This window comes from Lagopus muta, chromosome 5 (assembly GCF_023343835.1).
Source record: "Lagopus muta isolate bLagMut1 chromosome 5, bLagMut1 primary, whole genome shotgun sequence".
Classification (NCBI taxonomy): domain Eukaryota; kingdom Metazoa; phylum Chordata; class Aves; order Galliformes; family Phasianidae; genus Lagopus; species Lagopus muta.
In genome coordinates, this window is record NC_064437.1 from 52,874,884 (window position 1) to 52,890,709 (window position 15,826).

Below are 15,826 nucleotides of genomic sequence, written 5' to 3' on the forward strand. Positions count from 1 at the left end.
GTTGAGGAGCCACAGCACAGGGATCTATGGCATGGAGATCTACGGTACAGGGATCTATAGGGTGAGGATATGGCACGGGGAGCCCCAAACTGAAGGCTGCCAGGCTCTGCAGCACTCAACAGGCAGTGGGGGGCTCAGGGGCCACGGGGGCCGACGCCACTAGGAAGCGATTACCTCCCCGCTGCGTCCAGCCCTAATCCCCTGGCGGCGCGCAGGGAGCCAGCTCTCCAAACAAGGCTCAATCAGGTTAAAGTGTGAAGTCAGGATTAGGAGGGAGAATGGGAGCGTGGTAATAGCCCCGGCCTCCCTGCCACCGGCCCGCCAGGCTCTGGCAGTGGAAATTAATGCAGCCAGGGTTTGTTTGCCTGAGTGGACTCCCCACTGGGAAGTGATGTCGAACAGTTTTGCTCGGGTGCCCCGCTAAGCGTCGGGCAGGGCGGCGCGCCGGGGGGTTGGCTCCTGCCGCCGAGCCCCTGCCAGCCCCATGGAGGCATGCACAGTGCCTGGCACCGCGTCTGGCACCGCGCCGCGCTCCCGGCTCAGCGCCGCAGCACTGCGAGGAGCCGCGTGGTCCCCGTGGCCAAGGGCTGGAGAGGCTGCGGGTGAGCCAGCTGCTTGGGGGTCAGAAGGAGGAGCTCCTGAACTCAGGGCTTTAGGAGCGCTGGGCAGGAGTGTTGCGCGGTGACACTAGCACGGTGGAGGGTGCTGCAAGCTGTGTGACGGAGAGAGGCGAAGCCGTGCCATCTGCTGTTTCCTCGGTGCCAAAGTGTAAAGCAAACATAGCTGGGAGCGATGCAACACCAGGAGGGAAGGGGCCGTGCCTCGTTCTAGTGCCGGGCACTGAGGATCCCGCAGGCGGAGCATGTGTTTGTTGTGTTGTCGTCAGCTGTGTGACTGCACGGGCAGTGAAACCCGGCACTGGGCATTGCTGAAAGACTCGCATCCAGCATCTGTCCCACTTGGCTTTGGCACCTGAGTGGCAGCACTTCATTGGTGTGCCTGTCACAAAAAACTGCAAAGGGGGGAGGCCTTGCAAAGTGCGCTGCAACCCCTCATGCTGCATTGGGCTCCTGAGCCGTAAGTGAACAGCTTGCAGGCTGTGGGTACACTGGGACCGCTGGGCACGGTGAGTGTGGAACCATGAGCCAGATTTGTCTGGGGGATCTGAATGCATTGCTGGGAGCAGAGTGTGCTGGGAACTTCCCCTGCTTGGCCACAGTGTGACTGGGTAAATGGTGAGAGATAGGAGGCTGCATCCATGGCAGTGCAGTGCAGTGTTTGCATGGTGAGTGGCAGAAGTGAGCGTGTGCTGGGGGTACCCAGATGGCTTTCTTTCTGGGGGATTCCTTCCTCGAGCAGCCACAGTGGAATGTGAGTCCTTATTTGGGGGGAGACAGGGCTTAGAGCAACACTGCCTTCCTCTCTGGGTGCCCAGCTGTGTGGTGAGCCCTGGCCCCATGCGGCTCAGAGGGGGAATAAGGCTGGGGCCATGGCAGGATAGTACCACCACACCAGTACCAGTACCTGTACTGATACCAGTACCACATGCACTTTCTGGAGCCTGCATCCCACAAAGGTGCTCTCCCAGCAGTTGGCTTCCAGTGATGCAATGTGGTGGGAAGGAGGCTGTGCATCCGGTCCCAGATCACAGCCATGCGGTGTCTGAACATCCCACTAGTGCACTGATTGGGACTGTTTTCCTTGGCTTCTCCTTTCCTTTGTGCTTTGGTGCAAGCAAGGCTGATGGTTCCCTCTGGAACCTTCCCATAGCAGTGGTGCTTTTGGCTGAGTTGAAACTCCAGCTTGGAGACTTCCAGGTATTTTGCACACACTGGGCAATGCTTGATGTGCTATCTCAAGGAATTAGGAGTATGGATAAGAACATGGATGCTGTCCCACTGTCCTGACCCATTTCCACTGCAGTGGGATGTCAGGAATGAGCAGAGCAGGCAATTACATGGACAGTGATAAATTAATGACCCCATTATTTGTGCCCTCTCCCGCATGGGGCAGGCTCCATGGGAATGCCTGCAGGAGCCACTGAGTGTAATTACCAGTTAATCAGCGGGACCTGTAATTACAGCAGACACAGGGTATTTAAGCACTGAGAGTTTTCCCAGAGCTGTGCCCTGCTGCTCCATGTGTTGGAGCTGGAGATCCCAGCGCTGGACAGTCCCAGGCACATGCAGCCACCCCAGGTGAAACCACATCACTCTGGCATGGCTGTGGGGCTGCAGTTCCCTGGGATCTGTGAACACAGCAGCCCCATGAAGCGCTCTGTCTTGCAGGCAGTGTTCATTTTCCTTCCTGCTTCTTTCTCCCATAGGGACCTGAGCGAGAACTTCATTCAGGCCATCCCCAGGAAAGCTTTCCGTGGGGCCACAGACCTCAAGAACTTGTGAGTGGCAGTGGGGATAGGCACGGGCTGATATGGAGGATTTGGGTTGGCTCAGCAGCGGATAATGTGGGGAACTCTGCACCTGTGCCATCCCAGCCATGCTCCTACTCCTTTCTCCTGCAGGCAACTGGACAAGAACCAGATCAGCTGCATAGAGGATGGGGCTTTCCGGGCCCTGCGGGGGCTGGAAGTCCTGTAAGTGGCCAGGGGTGGCTGGAGTCCCCAGCCCTCACCTCTCCATCCAACCACCTTACGCGGGGAGGTGGTTGGGTGCTGCTGCTCCCGGGCTCAGTGCCCCCTGAACCATCTCGCGCTCCCATTTCCAACCTGCCGACCCTGACCTCCCTCCCTCTGCCTTCCTGCAGGACTCTGAACAACAACAACATCACGTCCATCCCCGTCTCCAGCTTCAACCACATGCCCAAGCTGCGGACGTTGTGAGTGCGGCACCCAGCGGGGCGGGAGGGGCCGGAGGGGGTTGGGGTAATCAGGGCAGCCGGTGGTGGTGGGCAGGAGCCATCCCACAGCACTGACGGCCCCGGCCGCCCGCAGCCGCCTGCACTCCAACCACCTGTTCTGCGACTGCCACCTGGCCTGGCTGGCACAGTGGCTCCGCCAGCGGCCCACCATCGGGCTGTTCACACAGTGCGCGGCGCCGGCACAGCTCCGCGGCCTCAATGTGGCTGAGATCCAGAAGAATGAGTTCAGCTGCTCTGGTAAGGGGTCCCCGGTGTTGGAGAGCGGGTGTCCCATTGATTCAGCCCACCCCTGCTGACGGGCTGGGGCTCATCCCGGAGCTCTGTGCCTGCAGGACAAGCGGATGGAGCGCACGCACAGCTCTGCAGCTTGTCCTCTGGCTCCTGCCCGGCCATGTGCACCTGCAGCAACGGCATCGTGGACTGTCGGGGCAAGGGGCTGACGGCCATCCCCGCCAACCTGCCTGAGACCATGACAGAGATGTGAGTATGGGACCCCGCCGTCCCCACTTGAAGCTGGGGGACATGGGGACACGTCCCAGGCCTCAGCCACCCCGCTCTCATACTACCCAGCTTTAGCCCTGGATTTAGCTGCATTAAAAATGTAAATAGAGAAATAATCTCCTTAAGGGAATCCAATTACCACGCAAAGCCCCCATTGGGATGCGAGGCAGGCGGAGCACCCCCAGACTCATGTTGCTGGGTCAGTAGGTGCTGCCCCAGCCCCACTGCTGCCTGCTGTGCCCCCCACCACCACAGTTCCCCTCACATCACTCTCCCTAATGGAAAAAGCCCCAACTACAAAATGCAAGTTGTCCCTGGGTTGAAAGGTGCTGCTCTTTTGGGATGATTTAATGCAAGTTTAGGGTCTTGCAGTCTCCTAAGCCTGTCATTGGGTGCTGAGGCTCAGCCAGTCCCCAGCCTCACCTCTCCCCTGTTTCTTTGCAGACGCCTGGAGCTCAATGGCATCAAGTCCATCCCCCCAGGTGCCTTCTCCCCCTACAAGAAGCTTCGTCGGATGTAATCTTGCAGCACTTCTGACCCCAGAACCCCAAATCCTGCTGCCGCAAGCACCTCAGCAGGAGGATAAGGCTGGGGACAGGGGGCTCAGCCCACCTTCTCCCTTTGGGTTTCAGAGACCTGAGCAACAACCAGATCTCGGAGATTGCCCCAGATGCCTTCCAGGGTCTGCGCTCGCTCAACTCGCTGTGAGTGCTCACACCAGGGGCACACAGGGCACCTACTGGGTGCTGCCCCATGCCACTGCCACCTGTCTTCCTGTTGCCATCCCTCCTCTCTAGGGTGCTGTATGGCAACAAGATCACCGACCTCCCCAAGGGCGTCTTCGGGGGACTTTTTGCCCTGCAGTTGCTGTAAGGCTCTGGTGGGACACTGCAGGGATACATTTAGTGCTGTGGGTCATGGCATGGTAAATGGACACAGGGTTGGCATCACTTCCTTCCTGTGCCAGGCTCCTCAATGCCAACAAGATCAACTGCGTGCGGGCAGATGCCTTCCAGGACCTGCAAAACCTCTCGCTGCTCTCACTGTATGACAATAAGATCCAGAGCCTGGCCAAGGGCACCTTCAGCTCACTGCGTGCCATCCAGACCCTGTGAGTGCCCGTGTGGCTGCAGAAGGGAATCCTGGGGGATCCCAGTGCGGTGGTAGCAGGTCTTGGTGCTGGCCACCAGTCACCCGCTGTCCTCGATGCAGGCACCTGGCCCAAAACCCCTTCGTCTGCGACTGCAATCTGAAGTGGTTGGCGGATTTCCTCCGTGCCAACCCCATTGAGACCAGCGGTGCCCGCTGTGCCAGCCCCCGGCGCCTGGCCAACAAGCGCATTGGGCAGATCAAGAGCAAGAAGTTCCGCTGCTCAGGTGAGCACCACCCTTGTCCCCTCTGGGGGCTGTGGCCAAATCTCTGCTGTGCACACAGTGGTGCTGATGTGCTTTTTCTTTCTGCAGCCAAAGAGCAGTATTTCATCCCAGGTAAGGAGGGAACCACATGTGTGTGAGCGTGTGTGTGTGCATACGGGGCCTGCTGGTGTACCCAGGACAGATGTCCCTGCGGATAATGTCCTCTTGTGGCCCCTCCTTTGTGCACACCAAGGGCTATGGTGCACACTTGGGACCAGTTGGGGTGTGGGAGGACCCAGCCAGTTGCAGCCCTCAGACTCTGCCCTGTCTGGCACACAGGGACAGAGGATTACCAGCTGAACAGTGAGTGCAACAGCGACGTGGTGTGCCCTCCAAAGTGCCGCTGTGAGGCTGGCGTGGTGGAGTGCTCCAACCTGAAGCTCACTAAGATCCCAGAGCGCATCCCGCAGTCCACAGCCGAGCTGTAAGTGCCATGCCCTCCCCTCCTGCAGCCACCATGTCACCGGCGCTGGGTTTTGCTGAGGGTTTGGTTTGTGCCAGGCCCTTCGCAGCCATCTCTTTTCCCTGCCGCCCACCCCAGGCGCCTGAACAACAATGAAATCTCCGTCCTGGAGGCCACAGGCATCTTCAAGAAGCTGCCTCACCTGAAGAAAATGTGAGGATCTGAAGGCACAAGGGGGCTGGGAGGGTACACAGGGGCATGGTGTGGAGCATGAAAGAGGCACACCACCCAAGCTGCGGGACCCAGGGAGGGGTCAGGATGCAGCCTGATGGTCCCCCCTCTCTGCAGCAACCTCAGCAACAACAAGGTGTCAGAGATCGAGGACGGGGCATTCGAGGGGGCCGCATCAGTGAGTGAACTGCACCTCACCGTCAACCAGCTGGAGTCAGTGAGGAGCGGCATGTTCCGGGGGCTGGACGGGCTGAGGACATTGTGAGTGTCCCTGAGCCATGGGGGTGGGGCTGTCCCTTGCTACCACTGCCCCTAGCCTTGCCCATGCCACCAGGCTGGTGCTGTTGGCACCACTGTGGCTTTTGGGCCATCCCTTGCCTGCATCCAGAGTTGGAGCTGTTGTCTGCTGGGTGCAGCTGCAGCCTTTGGGGGTGGATTCCTGTCCCCCAGGATCTGCTGGGTCCCACGATTATGGGGTGTCCTCTCCTCTGCAGGATGCTGAGGAACAACCGCATCAGCTGCATCCACAACGACAGCTTCACGGGGCTGCGCAACGTGCGCCTGCTCTCGCTGTACGACAACCAGATCAGCACCATCGCACCGGGTGCCTTTGACACGCTGCAGTCCCTTTCCACACTGTATGTCCACTCCGGGGATGCTAACAGCCCCTTGCTGGGGGTCTCGGGCCCAGATCTCAAGTTATGCCCTCCCATTTGCAGGAACCTGCTGGCCAACCCCTTCAACTGCAACTGCCAGCTGGCCTGGCTGGGGGAATGGCTGCGCAAGAGGAAGATCGTGACGGGCAACCCGCGGTGCCAACACCCTGACTTCCTCCGTCAGATCCCGCTGCAGGACGTGGCCTTCCCTGACTTCAGGTGTGAGGAAGGTAACTCGCACCCTCCTGTCCCAGCACCATCCCTGCTCCCGTGTTCACATCTGTCCCCGCGGTGAACTGAGGTCACCCAGCCCATGGTGCCCACCCCAAAGATACCCCAGGTCCCTCTGTGGTACCCTAACCTTAGCCCTAAACCTAATGCAATGCAATGCAATGAAATGAAATGCATTTGCTATGTGAAATGCAAGGCAATCCAATGAAATGAAATGCAATGATATCAAATGCAATGCAATACAAAGCCATGTAATGGAATGCAGTGCAGTCCTAACCCTAATCCCAACCCTAATCCTAACTGCAACCCTAATGCAATGCAAAGAAATGTAATGCAAAGCAATGCAATAGACTACAATGCAAACCTAACCCTAACCTTGAAACCGTAACCCCTAAAGCAATAGAATGGAATGCAATGCACCCACATTCCCACAAGCTGCAAGACTGCCAAACTGCACCCCTGCTTTGCTGCCAAGGGGAGATATGAGTGTGGGTGATGCCCTGTCACAGGTGCAAGGCACTGAACCCAGCATCACGTAGTGCCTGCGGGACAACAAGCTGTGACCCAGTGACATTTTGTCTCCTGTGTCCTGTGCAGGTCAGGAGGAGACGAGTTGCATCCCACGGCCCCAGTGCCCTCAGGAGTGCACCTGCCTCGACACTGTGGTGCGCTGCAGCAACAAGCACCTCAAGGCCCTGCCCAGGGGTATCCCCAAGAATGTCACCGAGCTGTGAGTGCATTGCCGAGGGTCTGCATTCCTCCTCCTGCTGCTGCTTTGTGGGCAGGGGTCTGTGCCGCAGGGTACCTGGACATGGGGTGCACCCCTGTTCTGGCTGAGGACGTAGGGACCATCCCAGGGGGCGGCACCCCACCCCTGGGGTGCCCAAGTCAGGGTTGGATGGGTCCCTGATCTAGAGAGGGGGCAGAAATGCATGGGTTTTAAGGTCCCCTACAACACAGCCATTCTGTGATTCCATGGCCATGTCCAAGGGGTGATGTACAGGGGCTGTTGTCACACCCCAGGGCTCTGCAGTCCCCAGCAGCCTGCCACCAGTGCTGGCCCACGCTGTACACATCCATGAGAATGTATGCCACCCCCTCACACCCCAGTGCCGTCTCACACACCCTCCTCTCACCACATCCTCAGATCCCTCTCACACATGCCTTGCAAACACGGCCACCCACGCTCGCAGCACGGTGCGTCTGGCTGTGCACACACGCAGGCGGCTGGGGAGCAGCCCCAGGCACCAGCTTGTGGGGTCTGTGGGTGGGCAGGCACATGTGCAGCTCCCTGCCAGCCAGGGGGTCCCCTGTGGGTGCAGGGAGGTTATGCTGGACGTGCTCTTGCAGCACAAAGTCTATGGGGCCTCGGTGCACAAAGGGGATATCCTGCTGCTCAGTAATAACCCCGAGGTACTCTCCTTCTCCTTCCAGCTACCTGGATGGAAACCAATTCACCCAGGTGCCAGGACAGCTCTCCACCTTCAAGTACTTGCAGCTGGTGTAAGTGGCTGAGAGCGGGGCTCACCACTGGGACCTGGGGGTGGCAGTGTGGGCTGTCCCCATGGTGTGCCCTCCCCAGGAGGGACCCCTGCAGATCCCTTTGTGTGGGATCATGGCTGGCTGGCAGTGTGTCCCTGTGCCCCACTGGATGTGCAGCGAGAAGGGACGGGAGAGGCCACAGCTGCTGGGTCTGTGTTTTGCAGTGATCTGAGCAACAACAAGATCAGCTCACTGAGCAACTCCTCCTTCACCAACATGAGCCAGCTCACCACCCTGTAAGTGCGGGCACTGGGCTGCAGGCTGCCCTGTCTGAGGGAGGGTGTTCCTAGGGGACCCCAAAGACCAGGGGACCTTCCACCTGAGTGAAGCTGTGCCCTGAGCTGATGAGGGGGTAGGACATGGGTGGGGGGGGGGGCAGCGTGCAGCTCGGGGTGGCCTCTCTGTGTTGCCTCCTTCCTTTGCACAGGATCCTCAGCTACAACTCCCTGCAGTGCATCCCTCCACTGGCCTTTGAGGGCCTCCGCTCCCTGCGGCTGCTGTGAGTGTCCGTGTCCCCTGTGCACCATGGGCAGCAGTGACTCTTCAGTGGGCTCTGGCCTCACTGGCTGGCTGGGCACAGCCCAGGGCTGCCCTTGCTGTCCTGGAGCCACTGGGATCATGCAGCTCTCTGTCCTCCACAGGTCTCTCCATGGTAATGACATCTCCACCCTCCCCGAGGGCATCTTCGCAGATGTCACCTCACTGTCCCACCTGTGAGTCCAGGGCTGGGGACCTCAAGACCCCATGGGTTTCTCTAGACTTGCTCCCCTTCCTGCTCCTGACACCTGCCCAGTTGTTGCTCCTGCCTCCCACATCCCCACCACCCCTGCCCTTTGTTGTGAGCTGCAGGATTAGCACTCCTCCATCTGTCAGCAGTGAGAGCCCTGCAGAGCCCAGCGCTGCCGGCTCGTGCCGCTGCTGCCTCCTCGAGCTTCTCCTAAAGGAGACTGAATGTGGTGCACACCCATCCCGACCTCAGTGCCCGTTCACAGCCGTGCCCTCCCCACTCCCCTCTGCCACCATCACAGTGGGATGGGGCTTGGGATGCTTTAGGATTGGGACACAGGCAGAAGGGGGAGTACCACAGTGCTCAGTGCCCTCACTTTTGCCCTGCAGAGCCATCGGGGCCAACCCACTGTACTGCAGCTGCAACCTGCGCTGGCTCTCCAGCTGGGTGAAGACAGGCTACAAGGAGCCGGGCATTGCCCGCTGCGCTGGCCCCCCCGACATGGAGGGCAAGCTGCTGCTCACCACCCCTGCCAAGAAGTTTGAGTGCCAAGGTGAGTGCTGTCCGTCTATCCATATGTCTGTCCGTGCCTCCCGCTCCATGTACAGCAGGGTGATGCTCCACATGGCCCCGTTGCTCACCGCTGCCCCCCAGTGCTTACAGCCGCACCGCCCCTTCCTTCCTTCTACCCTTCCCCGCAGGGCCCCCAGCCCTGAGTGTCCAGGCCAAGTGCAACCCCTGCCTCTCCAGCCCCTGCCGCAACCAGGGCACCTGCCACAATGACCCGCTCGGCTCCTACCGCTGTGCCTGCCCCGCTGGATACAAGGTAGTGGCAATGGGTCTCCCGGCCCAGGGTGCATGGTGCAGAGGCATGGTGCAAGGCTCTGCCTGCCCACAGCACCTGGGGGAGGGATGGGGAATGGGAAATAAGGCACGGTACCCCTTCCTACCATGTCTCCTTCCGTCCCCAGGGCAGGGACTGCGAGGTGGTGTTGGATGGCTGCTCTCAAAACCCCTGTGCCAACGGGGGCACCTGCCAGCCCCAGGATGGGGACAGGGACAGTTTCAGGTCAGCAGTTTGTGGAGACCGATGGAATTTGGGCATTGGGATGGCAGCATCTTATAGGGATTTGGGGTCTTCTTCACCTGGGATATCCGTCTGTGCCCTCACCACTGTGGCACTGAGAGCCAGCACAGAATGCAGCCATGCCCCCATGCAACCCTGCCTACCCTGAACATTTCAGGCATTTCTGGGAAGTGGGGTGCAATTAGCAGCTGGAAATAATGGTGGGGCTGTGGGTGGAGGAAGGCTGCTCATCCTTCTGCACTAAATGGCCTCTCTCAGCCCGTTGTCTTGGCAACTGAGCGTCCTCAGCATCCTCCACTAGTCCTGGGCTCTCAGGTAGGGGCACACGAGGCTGTGCTCCTCAGCGCTCCGTTGGGAGCAGGCTCTACCATGGTCCTCTGCCCGTGTTTTGGAGATATCACCCCAACACGGTGTTTCCTACCCCGGAACAGGTGCCTGTGTGCAGCAGGCTTCGAGGGCCCGAACTGCCGCACCGCCAGTGACCCCTGCAAGGAACACAGCTGTGAGAATGGGGGCTCCTGTGTGTCTGGTGCCACCAACTACACCTGCCTGTGCCCTGCTCACTACACAGGTACATGGAGCAAGGGTACTGCCATCCCACTGCGGTATGTGATAGGTACCATCTGGTACCCCTTCTTCTGCCCCGCAGGAGATTTCTGTGAGCAGCCACCAGATTTCTGCTCGGCCGAGCTCAGCCCGTGCCAGCACGACTCCACATGCATCCCCACCAGCCAGGGGCCTAGGTGAGCCCAAGCCCCTGGGTCTTGCTTTCAGGGGGCTGAAGGCAGCTGGGAGGCACTGGGGAAGGCACAGCGGGGTCTGTAACCCCCCCATGCTGTCCCAGGTGTGAGTGCGCACCCGGCTACGTGGGGACCAACTGCAGCGAGGACTTTGATGACTGCCAGGACCACCGGTGCCAGAACAACGCTCGCTGCGTGGATGAGGTGAATGGCTACTCCTGCCTCTGCGCCGAGGGTTACAGGTACTGCCGGGGGCACTAACGGGCCGGTCAGGTGTCATCCCGCAGGAGGTGATCCTGGCCACCACATATCCTATTGTGGACCCCAGAAGGGACACGCGGGGTTCAGCATCCATGCTTCCATCTGGTGCTGCTGCTGGTGGGGACCCCAAAGTGGGTGGGTGCTTTGGGTGGTGGGGAGGGGCCTGCCCCGGCCCCATGCCCAGCACGCCCTTGGCCCCGCAGTGGACAGCTGTGCGAGATGCCGCCCCGCGCCACTGGGCAGCCTGGGCTCTGCGAGCGTGCCGAGTGCCAGAACGGGGCGGCCTGTGTGGAGCGGGGCTCCCGTGCCCTCTGCCAGTGCCTGCCTGGCTTCGGTGGCCCCAAGTGTGAGAAGCTGCTGAGCGTCAACTTCGTGGACCGTGACACATACCTGCAGTTCACTGACCTGCAGGACTGGCCCCGGGCCAACATCACGCTGCAGGTGAGGACGCAGGGCGATGCAGGGTGATGGGGGGTGGCCACCGGGTGGGGGGTCTCACCTCTCCCACCTCCAGGTCTCCACGGCTGAGGACAACGGCATCCTGCTGTACAACGGTGACAGCGATCACATGGCTGTAGAGCTGTACCAGGGCCATGTCAGGGTCAGTTATGACCCCGGCACTCACCCCAGCTCAGCCATATACAGGTACCATGGGCCCCCACGCCCTGTGCCCTGACCCCATTGCATGGGCATGGTGATTTGATGTGGGACGGAGCGCACCTGGTGACACAGCCCTCCCCACCAGTGCCGAGACCATCAATGATGGGCAGTTCCACACCGTGGAGCTGGTGACCTTCGACCAGATGGTGAACCTCTCCATTGATGGTGGCAGCCCCATGACCATGGACAACTCGGGCAAGCACTACACGCTGAACAGCGAGGCCCCGCTCTACGTCGGGGGTACGGGGCCTGTGGGGCACACGGGGTGCAGGGTCGGCTGGGTGTGTGCTGACGGCCCCGCTCTCCCCAGGGATGCCGGTGGACGTCAACTCAGCCGCCTTCCGCCTCTGGCAGCTCCTCAACGGCACCAGCTTCCACGGCTGCATCCGCAACCTCTACATCAACAACGAGTTGCAGGATTTCACCAAGACGCGGATGACGCCCGGTGTGGTGCCGGGCTGTGAGCCCTGCCGCAAGCTGTACTGCCTGCACGGCATCTGCCAGCCCACCGGCGCCCAGGGACCCGTCTGCCATTGCGAGCCTGGCTGGGATGGGCCTCACTGTGACCAACCCCGTGGTGGCCCCTGCCAGGGACACAAGTGAGTGCCCCCTCCCCTCTCTGTCTGCTGACCCATAGCAAGGGCTGTGCCCCATTGCAGTGGCTCTGTCCCGTTTGGTGCCCCATAGCGGCTCACCTGCCCCATTCACAGCTCACCATGACGTTGTGGCGCTGAGGGTTGTGGTTAGTGGATTTGCTAATAGTTGGACTTTGAGGTCTTTTGCAACCTTAGTGGTTCTATGAATCTGTGGCTCATTGCTACGCTGTGCTGTACTGGTGCCGCACTGTGGATGCAGTGACTGTGCCTGACCTATGCCGTGCTGCGCCTACCCATGTCATGGTGTGATGTGCCATACCCGTGCCCTACCTATGCCATGCCTTAGCCACGCTGTGCCTCACCTACACGTGTCATGCCATAGCAGCTGGTGCTGGTACACCACGGTGCAGGCACTGCTATGTCCTGTGTCAGACACCTGATGGCCGTGGCTGCCCACAGGTGTGTGCACGGGCTCTGCCTGCCCCTCGACGCCCTCTCCTACAGCTGCCAGTGCCACCAGGGCTACCAGGGTGCCCTGTGCAACCAGCCCAGCACACCGCCCGACCCCTGCCGTCTCCTGCTCTGCCACCACGGCCGCTGCCGCCTCACCCCGAGCGGCCAGCCCGTATGCGAGTGTCACAGCGGCTACAGCGGCGCCCTCTGCGACCAAGGTAGGCAGCAGGGCTGTGGGTTCGGGGCAGCAGCGCTGGGACGACCGCACTCTGATCCTCGCTGACCACAGAGCCCGAGTGCCGCGGGGAGCCGGTGCGGGACTACCACCAGGTGCAGAGGGGCTACGCCATCTGCCAGACCACGCGGCCGGTGCCCTCCGTGCAGTGCCGGGGAACGTGCGGCGGTGACACCGACGCCGGCTGCTGCATCGGGCTGCGGCCGCGGCGCAGGAAATACGCCTTCGAGTGCAGCAACGGCGCGACCTTCGTGGAGGAGGTGGAGAAGCCCAGCAAGTGCGGCTGCAGCCCGTGCCTCTGAGCGCCGGGGTGCGGGGGCTGCTGCGGACAGCGGGGGGGGCAGTGAGGAGCCGCCGGCACCGGGAGCTCGCTCTGCCCTGCAGCCAGGGGCCGGGATGTTGCCAAAGCCCAGCGCAGTTCCCACCACTTGGAGGAGCCCGTCGGGGCTGGAGGAGGATAGATGTGTTGCATCTAGAGGGATGGAAAACAAAAAAGAAAAAAAAAGAAAAAAAAAGAAAAAAAAAAAAAAGGAAAAAAAAAACCACAAAACAAGTGTGTAGATAGAGGATTTTTTTAAGAACTTGCAGCTACACGAGTGTGTCTCATGTGGGAGCTGCTCTGCCCCTCCACCTGCTCTCCCTTCATCTCTGCCTTCTTCATCGCTGAGGGGAACGTGTGCCCTCTCTGTGTGTCCCCCAAGCAGCCCCACATCCAGCTGGGACCTTCCCAACACCCTGTGCTGGACCTGGCACTGCAGTGCCTTGTGTGCCACGGCTGCCAGGGGGGCTGAGCTCCATGCTGGCACCCCTAGTTCCCAGCACCCCTAAGTCCCCCTTCCCAAATAGCCCTGGCCGCACTGCAGCAGCCCCTGTGGCCAGTGTACGGTGCCAGCTCAGCGGCACTGTGGACACGTTGGGTCAAGCAGGATGGAGCCAGGAGCAGCCTCACCATGCAGAGCCAGCCCTGCCCTGCGCACAGGGATGGGGCCCCTCTCCCTGCTGGGCTGTGTGCAGGGGGTGGTTGTGCTGGAACCCCCCAGAGGATGTCCCTTGGATGGCTGCTGGGGCACAGGTCTGTGATGTTGTCAGCCCTGTGGATGCTGAGGCAGCTGAAGCTGGAGATCCTGGAGGCAACACAGCGTCCAGCACAGGTCCCAGTAGGTGCGAGCTGTTGGGCTGCAGCCTCGCCACACCGCTGTGCCGGGGGACATGCTGGCAGGGCAGCAGGGGCACCACGCCTTGTGCCGGCCATTGGCAACCCAGGACCGAGGGTGTGGGGCCAACCTGGTGCAAATCACCGTGTCACCCCCAGGGCTGTGGCTGCAGCTCTCCCATCACATCACACCACAGCTTTGCCGCGTCCCGCTGGGTGCAGCCCGCTGGTGGGTGCCATCGCTGTCCCCACGCACCCAGGACACGCCACCGTCATGGGGACATCTCTGCCACCAGCACCCTGTGCTGCACAGCACGGCGGGATGCTCTCCTTCAGCCCCCGGCCGGGGCTCAGTTGTGTTGTGTTTCTGTTCTTGCTGTAAGCTAACCGCTAAAGTATCTCTTTATACAGAATACTTACAGATTCTAATATATATTTGTATTTCATTTTGTTATAGTATTTTTCTATGTTCGGGGTCAACAAACGCTGTTTTCTTTTTGTTTACAGATGCTACTGGGCAGGAACATGACGGTGGCTTTGTCTGGCCCGCGCGGTGTGTGTGTGTGTGTCACTGTTGCAGCCGCCGGTTTGTGCTGGGCTGGGGAGGGCACCCTCCGCCGGCAGAGGCTGTGTTGTTTTAGGAGATGTTCGGTATTGTCTATGTTGTCCTCCACGTGAACATGACATTGATTCATTCAGAGGCCCGGCATTGTCTTTATGGGGACAGGCGGAGGGGGCACAGGGTGGGGATGGCGTGGGCAATGGGGGGACCCAGTGCTGCTGGGAGGAGGTTGTGCCCCATCGCTGTGGCCCGCGTGTGCCATCCACGCCCCCACCCTCCCCCCATTTATCACAGCAAAGCGGCTCTGATATCAAAGAAACGTTTAATAAGCTGCAATAAAATACGGACCTTTAGAAAGCTCATCATCGGGTGAATATCAACAACAGAGGGAGAAAAGAAAACAAGGCGGTGGGAGTCCGTGAGGAGCTCAGATCTGAGTCAGGGAGCTTTACCTGGAACAAGAACACAGCTTCCTTGAGAGTCTAAACGACAGGAGCACAGAGTTCACAAAATGTCAACATTGAGAGAGTCGATACACAGCCAAAGTTCAAATGACCCAGCTCTTATAGCTATACATATCGATTTAAAGCAACTTAATATAACTTTATTTCATTTTTTATATACACGTTCAAAGGTTCGTCAGGTGAGGTATGTAAACATCATCTAATGGAAACCCCTCTGCACCTTTCCGACCGAGGATTCACAGCAGACGTTTTGCTTTCCCCCAGCACGGAGCCGGGCGAGCGGCCGCGCTCCCTGCACACCGTTCTGACATTTCACATTGGTCAGGCTCTGACATACAGTACCGGACAGGAGGGCCGTTCGGATCAGTGTCTAAAGTTCATCCTAGAGAAACGAACAGAGCGACAAAACTCCTTCCAGGGAAGTGGACACAGAGGAAGGGAAAGCATTTGCTATCGGGGCGGAACTAAGATTCAAACGTTGAGCATCTTGGAAAGAACGAAAAGAAACATATTGGGTTGGTTGGGTTGGTGCTTTTCTTTCTTTTTTTTTTTTTTTCCTTTCTTTTTTTTCACACTACAGTTCCAAAGGCGAAGGGCTCTCATGAGCCCCTTTGTCTCACTCCCACCCCATGCTCTGAAATGAGGGACCTGTCACCAAACAGCGGGGCTGATCCCATTATGGGATGGGTGCAGCAAAACGGGGTTAAAAACAGCCAGAAAAAAGCCACACACACGTAGGAAAAACACACACAAACAGGCAACCGACCTCAAACCCTCCAATAAACATGGCAGAAGAGCAAGCAAAGAGGCAATGACCTTATGGGGCCAGCTTGGCTGCGGACAGCTGCCCTTCTGCCTTGCTTCGCGGGCACCTTGGGGTCAGAGCAGCCGCTTGGAACGGCCCTGGGGCAGCTCCTCAAGACCCACACCCAGCACTGGGCTGAGCCCCCGTCACCCAAGAAGACATTATTACTAAAATCTTATTGCTGGCAGTGCCCCCACCATGGAGACCCCCACCCCTCCCTCCCAGCT

At 59.6% G+C, this 15,826-nt stretch overlaps 1 protein-coding gene across 1 annotated transcript in view; it reads left to right on the forward strand.

The window, feature by feature from the left end:
* The window catches only part of SLIT1 (slit guidance ligand 1), a 29,768-nt gene extending 16,651 nt beyond the window's left edge, over nt 1-13,117 (forward strand). Inside the window, exons 5-37 of the mRNA XM_048944461.1 lie at nt 2,327-2,398; nt 2,522-2,593; nt 2,764-2,835; nt 2,951-3,114; nt 3,210-3,357; nt 3,823-3,894; nt 4,011-4,082; nt 4,176-4,247; nt 4,346-4,489; nt 4,591-4,754; nt 4,842-4,865; nt 5,073-5,217; nt 5,335-5,409; nt 5,545-5,688; nt 5,922-6,065; nt 6,147-6,313; nt 6,912-7,044; nt 7,749-7,817; nt 8,021-8,092; nt 8,284-8,355; nt 8,498-8,569; nt 8,973-9,136; nt 9,285-9,409; nt 9,555-9,652; nt 10,102-10,241; nt 10,320-10,413; nt 10,515-10,652; nt 10,875-11,112; nt 11,186-11,316; nt 11,417-11,571; nt 11,642-11,930; nt 12,387-12,598; nt 12,670-13,117. Of these exons, the coding sequence (XP_048800418.1) occupies nt 2,327-2,398; nt 2,522-2,593; nt 2,764-2,835; nt 2,951-3,114; nt 3,210-3,357; nt 3,823-3,894; nt 4,011-4,082; nt 4,176-4,247; nt 4,346-4,489; nt 4,591-4,754; nt 4,842-4,865; nt 5,073-5,217; nt 5,335-5,409; nt 5,545-5,688; nt 5,922-6,065; nt 6,147-6,313; nt 6,912-7,044; nt 7,749-7,817; nt 8,021-8,092; nt 8,284-8,355; nt 8,498-8,569; nt 8,973-9,136; nt 9,285-9,409; nt 9,555-9,652; nt 10,102-10,241; nt 10,320-10,413; nt 10,515-10,652; nt 10,875-11,112; nt 11,186-11,316; nt 11,417-11,571; nt 11,642-11,930; nt 12,387-12,598; nt 12,670-12,917 (4,201 nt within the window). The 3' untranslated portion in view covers nt 12,918-13,117. The remainder of the gene's footprint in view (nt 1-2,326; nt 2,399-2,521; nt 2,594-2,763; nt 2,836-2,950; nt 3,115-3,209; nt 3,358-3,822; nt 3,895-4,010; nt 4,083-4,175; nt 4,248-4,345; nt 4,490-4,590; nt 4,755-4,841; nt 4,866-5,072; nt 5,218-5,334; nt 5,410-5,544; nt 5,689-5,921; nt 6,066-6,146; nt 6,314-6,911; nt 7,045-7,748; nt 7,818-8,020; nt 8,093-8,283; nt 8,356-8,497; nt 8,570-8,972; nt 9,137-9,284; nt 9,410-9,554; nt 9,653-10,101; nt 10,242-10,319; nt 10,414-10,514; nt 10,653-10,874; nt 11,113-11,185; nt 11,317-11,416; nt 11,572-11,641; nt 11,931-12,386; nt 12,599-12,669) is intronic.
* Nucleotides 13,118-15,826: the final 2,709 nt, after the last annotated feature.